Here is a 7,694-nt window from a genome sequence, read left to right as displayed (position 1 = left end):
CTTAAGAACTCTACCAGATTCTAATCTCCTATTTAAACTCAGACATAAGCAGTAGCTGCTGTAGATAACTACTAACAACTACTAATAAATAGTTACTGACAACTACTAATAGATAACTGCTTCTATCTTGTCTGAAACTAAGGATCTAAGTTACATTATCTTCATATGTTAAAGCAGCAGTCTTATCATATACCCCTTGACAACAAAATCAAACCTTAAGGCGATCAACTTGGCAGTTCGTTCCAACTTTAACCGCGTAAACCCAGTGACAAACAACTGTAGATTTACCTGAAGGAAGATGAACAAGCTTCAAATTGCTACTTGTATGTAAATAATACAACTCGTCAATCGTAGCCCATTGCCATCCTGAATGAGAAAGTGCTTCACCTGTAGGCTTTGAGATGGAAATAGAGGACAAAGATGATACATTAGCATAATTGGTTATGATAACTTAAGAAGGTATAATGGGGGTTATTATTATGAGTGGATCGTATACCTTTTCGAAGTGCAATTAGTTGACTAGGAGGTAGTACTGGAGCTTCGGAGCTATTCTTCTTCTAGTAGTGTCTTTTACTTCTGGATCTTAGTGGTGCAATGTGCCATGGTGTTCGCTTCTTGCGTTTGCGTATATACCCTTAAATATGCAGATGAAATAGAATGATGTTTGCATTTTGCTTGGACTTCCCGGTCTACACTCATCTTCAATTTGCATTTTGCTTGGACATTCCAGTCAATACTTGTCTTCAATGGACTCATCTGGAGAGTGGTCTGATACATATTGCACATATTTTGTCTACTGATTCCACTATCCTTTCCTTGCATTATCTTTGGAGATCTCTGTCCAACCCCACTGCACCATCATATGCACTCTTACTGATTTCTTTCTTTGAGATTGCGATTGGCATATAACATGCGCTTCTGTTTGCACACTTAAGAATATGACCATGGGAAGAAATAATATTTTTAGATCTTTTTGCATGGGTTCTGCATTTTGTGCTCATATCGTTAGTTGATTGTTGGCATGAACAACAATCCTCTTTCAAACAGTAATTTTTCTTTCTTTTTCCATTCAAATACACAGCAAGGAGAAGCAAAGAAGGCGTTACAAGTTCTTCAGAAGCCTAATGTTCCTACAGAACTTCAGGTATGGGTAAAAACTATTAAGTGCATGGGTAAAAACTATTAAGTAGTGATTTTGTTTGAATGCACTGTAATTGCATCTGCCCTACTTGTGTGGGAACTTCTTAGCCAAAACGTGTGAAGTTTATATTGCTTAAGTGATGATTTCTTTTGTTCTATTGCAGTACAAGTTTGCGCCAGATCTCATCATGCTTGATGCATATGAAACTGTTGAGTCATGGATGACCCCCAAGAGTTTGAACCCGAGAAAGCTCATTCCTGCAATGATGCGTTATTCAAGTGAACCACATGCAAAGTAATGTGCTTCTCTACCTTACGTCTAGTTGTTTGATTTTACTGACACATTCTTCAGGACCTTTCATTTTAAATGCTAATTCTTCTTCATTTAGTTGTCTGTTAATTTTGTGGAGAGGAGGTAGTTAAACTGGATCCTTTTCCACGTGTGACCTAGTTTATTCTATAAAGAGTTTCCATGTAGCGATGTGCATTGAAGTGTATCTTAGTTGCTGCTTCACCTTCGGTAATCTTCTCCTTTAGGAGGCCACATCTGATTTCTGATGATGCTCGTATTTCACTTCCTTTCTCCATGGCAGTGCGTAGGTTTAGAAGTGGAAATGAAGAAGTTTCCCTTTAACTGACAGGTCCATTGCGAGTTAGTGTTTGCAGAGGTTTCTCTACTTTGTTGAGCAAATGAGCTGAGGAGGACTGGAGGAGGAACTACGTAAGCCTCAGCAAAAAGTGTAAATGCTTCGGTATAATGTCAGAATGAAAGAGGAGGAGAGACATATTGATGACTTTATTATGCAACACACTTATTTGCAGGTGTCAAACAAGATACACACATGGTATTTGTTCAACTTGGGACAGTGTCCAACTTAAAATACAAAATGCTGAACATTCCAATAGAGATTGTAGATTAACTAATCCTTGCATAAAATAATACATAAATTCTCTCATAACTAATTCATCCGTTGCTAATACCTGGATAACTATAACCAGCTACCAAATGACCCCTAAGTGTAACATGTTAGTGTTTCTGTAGATCAAGTGGCTTGAGCATTCAACTTCCAGAACTGTAAGGTAATCTGGATATTGTGATTCTTTACTTAGTTTGGAGAAGAACTGTCAGTTTGGTTTGCATTTGACTGAACTGATCTTTTGTGAATTGCAAAGCTTTGATTCATTGTTATTCTCTTTGTTTCTTCTGCGAATTCTCTTTGACTTGTTGCAAAATTATAAATTCATGTGGATTTCCGCATATCTTTTAGCATTTCCAGTAAGTACATAGTACTTTTGTACTAGAGAAAAATAAGATGCACAAATCTCACGTAGGATTCTACAGAAATTGAGTCTGTTTGCTCTAGCAATATATGTGGAATAGTAGTATGTCCTAATGTTCAGCATGAGTTTCTTCCACATTGAAGGCACTCCTGCTCCATTGTTTTCTGCATTCAGGATATACTTATCTGGATAGTCTTTCTAATTTTTTATTAATAGGGAGAGAAAGAGGGACTACACATGGAGTTCATCGACCTGGAGAAGGCATACGACAAAGTTCTCTGGGAGGTGCTTTGGAGATGTTTGGAGGCTAAAGGGGTCCCAGTGGCGTAAATAAATAGAGCGATTAAGGATATGTATGATAGGGCGAAGACTTGGGTGAGGTCTGTGGGAGGGGATTCAGAGCATTTTCCTGTTTTGACAGGGTTGCACCAGGGATCAACTCTTAGCCCGTTTCTTTTTGCCTTAGTGATGGATGTTTTGACGCAACATATTCAGGGAGATGTGCCTTGGTGTATGCTATTTGCGGATGATGTTGTGTTGATTGATGAGGCCCGAGGAGGTGTTAATGATCAATTGGAGGTTTGGGGACAAACTCTGGAGTCGAAAGGGTTCAGGCTGAGTAGGACCAAGACGGAATACTTGGAATATAAGTTCAGCGACATGACGCTTGAGGATGAGGTGGTAGTGAAGTTGAATTCACAGGTTGTTTGTAGAAAGGATAGTTTTGAGTATCTTGGATCTATGATTCAGGGAAATGGAGAGATTGATGAGGATGTCATGCACCGTATTAGGGCGGGATGGATGAAATGGAGGCTTGCATCAAGAGTTTTGTGTGATAAGAAGGTGCCTCCCAAACTTAAAGGCAAGTTCTACGGATTGGCGGTCCGTTCGGCCATGTTGTATAGAGCGAAGTGTTGGCCAGTTAAGAACTCTCACATTCAAAAGTTGAAAGTGGCGGAAATGAGAATGTTGCGTTGGATGTGTGGACTTACTAGGGGAGATGGGGTTAGGAATGAGATTATTAAGGTGAAGGTGGAAGTGGCCTCGGTGAAGGACAAGATGCTGGAAGTGAGGTTGAGATGGTTTAGGCATGTGATGAGAAGGAGCACGGATGCCCTAGTTCGGAGGTGCGAGTGGTTAGCTTTGGATGGTTTGACGAAGAAATACTGGAGGGAGGTGATTAGACATGACATGGAGCAGTTACAACTTACTGAGGACATGACCTTAGATAGGAAAGTATGGAGAACTAGAATTAGGTTAGAAGTACGTGTGGGTGAGTCGTAATCAGTAGTTAGTAGTTAGGTGTGCAGTGGGGTAGTCTGCTAGTAGCTGTAAGACTTTGCGCATAGGATGGAGTCTCTAGTTAGGTGGGTTGGGGGGTGGGTGCTTGTGATTTGTTAACGTATCTTACTATTTTGTGGGTGCCTTATTTATGTTTTTTTTAATCTTTTCTTATGTTTTATTACAACCTTATTTACTGTCTCTGCATCCTGAGCCGGGGGATCTATCCGAAACAACCTCTCTACTTCTTTGGAGGTAGTGGTATAGTTTGCGTACATTGGGTATGTTGTTGTTGTGGTGGTATAATTTCTACCGATTTTTATGATGTCATTTCTTCCATATGCCGCTTGCAGGAATGAAACTCATGAAGTAATCAAGTACCTGGAATATTGTGTTCATCGTTTACAGAATGAGGATCCTGGCATTCACAATCTGTTACTTTCCTTATATACCAAAAAGGTTCAAGTTTTTTAGCTTTTGGAATGCTTATCTGGTCTCATATGTGCATGCAGAATTTCTCCATCTTTTTTTTGTGAGGTTTATTAAATATGCAAATAGTTTCCCATCCGCGATATCTTTGAGTATTTTTGCACTCATTTTACTCTGTTCCACAGAATAATCTTGCACATTCTTCTGTTGCAAATGCGGAAAAGCCACAGCAAAATTTAAGCATTATGTTAGTTTCCCTATCGAAGGCTATACATCTTGATAAATTATGATTTCATTTTTTTGCTGTGTAGTTTATTCAAATTCATAAAAGGTAGCATACATGTCACCATAACAAGATATACAATGGTACTTGCACGAACTGGGAGAAATCAGGACTGCTTTGTGTATATGCTCTGCTTTATACTGTGATACTGCTTATTTTTCTGTTCAATACATTTTACAAATTATACTTGCAAGAATTCGGAGAAATCCATACTGCTTTATGTGCTCTTTCTTTTTTTTTAATGCACCCAAGGCTGTGGTTTAGTGGTCAATGAAGTGAGAGGAGAATCATGAGGTCTTAGCAAAAGTGCTTGGTGATTTCTTCTGCCCAAGCGTCTGTGGCAGAGTTACTTGGTACCTGTTTGTGTTAAAGGTAGCAAGGTACCCAGTGTACTAGTCGAGGTGCACAAGGTGGCCCGGACACCATCATCATTAAAAAACTACTTCGTGCAATTATTTTGTAAGTTAATTGTTTCTTCCTAGCGTGTTGGGTTGTCTTAGTCCCGGAATAAAATTAATTACAAACCAAAAGAAGTTGTCCAATGCGAATTGACTCTTGGCAAATTCTAGTTAGAATCAGGGGCTGCCTCCATTTTCCACGGAAGGGGAACAAGGTCTATTTTTATTTCGGGTAAATTTTGAACTTTTGTCATGTAAATGGAGTGATAAATCCTTAATCATTGCTGCAGGGAGATCTTGGAATACCTTTGTGCACTCAATGACTTGCTAGATGTTAGTTGCATGCTTCTCAATTATAAATATGCCTAGTTGAACCTAATTTTGTGTGTCAATTTTTTTTCGAAGTAGGAAGATGAGAGTGCTCTTCTGCGTTTCCTAGAATGCAAGTTTGGTAAAGGGCAACCAGGTGGCCCGGAATTCTTTTATGATCCCAAATATGCGCTACGCCTTTGCCTCAAGGAAAAGAGAATGCGAGCTTGTGTTCATATATACAGCATGATGTCTATGCACGAAGAAGCAGTTGCCCTTGCACTACAGGTTCTTTTTTAATACTGATTGCTGTCTTTGGGTTTCCTGGTCGCCTGATGATTCTTTTAATTTCGCTGCTTATATTCTGCAATTTATGACTACATTATCTATGAAGTTAGCTGATTTGTCATGTTAGCCATTCTCATGCATCACTTATTGTCCTTTGGACTAAGCTGAAAGCGGAAGTGGAAGCCATGAGGCTGGTCTATTGACTGTTACTTGTCACTTGTGTAGGGAACAAGACTAAGAACCAGTTGTCTAGCTCAAGCTATACTTTTTACTTACACTAAATAAAGAGAGAAAAGAGAGTGTAAAATCCAACAAGACTTATCTGAATTACTTCTTACTTATTTATATTCAAGTTTTTGCTCCAAAATCAAGGTCATTGGTGGTGTGTAGCAGCTGCTTACGATTTGATGAATAAGGAATTAAAATAGCAATGAAATTAAAAAGATAAAAAGGGAAAATTTCAAGACGATTCTCCGTGTACACTGCATTCTATTTATGGACAGCTGGCCTACACTGGGAATTCCCTAACAAACTCCATAATAGAAGCAACATGTGTCACCGAATAACTGTATAGACGTTTCGTGACTTAACTGAAAGACAAAGAAACAAAATGGGAGTAAAAGACTAAGGAATCAAAAAATATCAATTGACTTCAGTAGTTCAGCTGCTCTTGGTCCAAATCAAACTTGACCCCAAACCATAGAGTTATGAATTTCAATATAGTGTTTTCAAGTATATAGATGATGAAGAATGAGTTACAAATTTCAATATTGTGTTTTCAAGTATATGGATTATGAAAAATGACATATTTCATTTTAAACAAACAATGTGGAAGCAAACATAGAGTCATCAAACATCCACACTTTGATTGCTTTGTTGGAGTCCCACATCGGTGAGTTAAAGGTTCTTTCGTCTCCTTATATGGTTTTGGGAAATGCTCCCCTAATGAGCTAGCTTGTTAGGTTGAGTTAGACCCAAGGTCCATTTCTTTATCATGGTATCAGAGCCAGGCTCACCCAATTCGTTGTTTCCGATGTTGGGCACACTCCAGATGTTCAGTCCTCTGTGTGTGTGAGGGGGAAGGGGGGGGGGGGGGGGGGGTTGGAGTCCCACATCGGTGGGTTAAAGAGTCCTTGGTCTCTTTATATGGTCTTGAGCAATCCTCCCCTAGTGAGCTAGCTTGTGTGGTTGAGTTAGGCCCAAGGTCCATTTCTTTATTAGATAACATCTAAACATTTCTTTCCATTGCCTCTGATTCTATCATCTTTATGATCCCAAGGCCTGATGTGGACTAAACTTATTTATTTTTTTCTAATTTGGTCCTAATATAACTAGGCTTATCTTACCCAACTTGTTTACTAAAATTTGGAATAATTGCTCGAGGTTGTATTTATCTTTGAATGTAAGAACATGCTTTCAAGAGTATCAAAGCCAATGCTGTCAAAGGAGAATATCGCAGGACCTCACACACTTTAGTGATATAAACTGTGGAAGAAGAGAGAAAATAAAAAAATGTATGTGTTATGCAGAAAAAAGTAACTATAAATACTGACAACAATTATATGGATTAATAAATAAAAAAATTGTAATAACTATCAATGTTATTTGACAAACGGGGCTTGGAATTATCATTTGTGGCGGTAGGAGACCATCATGTCTCATAAGGTCTTGGAATATTTGATGATGTTCAATTAGACATTATTAGGAGACCAATAATGGAGTTTTGAGATTGAACGGAAACGCTTTTTGGAGGAATGTGATACTGGAGAATTAAAGGGTTTAGGAAGGAGATTGGCGAACTAAAGATGTTACTGTGCCCTGCATGTGCAGACTGTGGAGAAACATTCCGAGGCATTGGGAATAGTTTAGGGACAATTTGTAATTCAAGACAGGTGGGAGAAGGATGAATTCTGTAGTGTTTTGAGAAATTCTATAAATGTTTGGAGAATAATCATCAAAGGATATTTCATGCATAATTACAACAAGCACAGGATTAAAAGGCAGTCACATAAAGAGCAAGGAAAGCCAGGGGGTCCCTAATATTACAAGCCCACGGGAAATAAGCAGGGACACGGAGATTGTTTGAGCACTAATAATCACTACTCTACTGTGCTAACACGAGCTAGACGTTCTAGCTACCAGAAACCTTCACAAAAAATAAGCGCAGATGGAGCTTCCCTTCAGAGCAGGTCAGCCTTCTCAGGTTCTAAAGAACAGCAATACCTGCGAAGCAAGAACAGCATGATCAATACGGGCAGCTCAGAGATCAATTTAAAGGAAGAAAA

General features: G+C 38.9%; 1 protein-coding gene across 2 annotated transcripts in view; it reads left to right on the top strand.

Annotated features, from left to right (window-relative positions):
• Window positions 1-7,694, top strand: part of LOC107862840 (vacuolar sorting protein 18) — a gene marked incomplete in the record, with an annotated part of 64,874 nt that overhangs the window by 38,245 nt on the left and 18,935 nt on the right. For both annotated transcript variants that reach the window (XM_047406269.1, XM_047406270.1), the window contains 4 exon segments: window positions 1,082-1,144; window positions 1,305-1,435; window positions 4,056-4,161; window positions 5,221-5,409. In XM_047406269.1, the coding sequence (XP_047262225.1) occupies window positions 1,082-1,144; window positions 1,305-1,435; window positions 4,056-4,161; window positions 5,221-5,409 (489 nt within the window).

Source organism: Capsicum annuum, chromosome 2 (genome assembly GCF_002878395.1).
Source record: "Capsicum annuum cultivar UCD-10X-F1 chromosome 2, UCD10Xv1.1, whole genome shotgun sequence".
In the NCBI taxonomy this organism is placed as follows: domain Eukaryota; kingdom Viridiplantae; phylum Streptophyta; class Magnoliopsida; order Solanales; family Solanaceae; genus Capsicum; species Capsicum annuum.
Note: the sequence above shows the minus strand (reverse complement) of the source record. Positions and strands in the feature narration are given on the sequence as shown.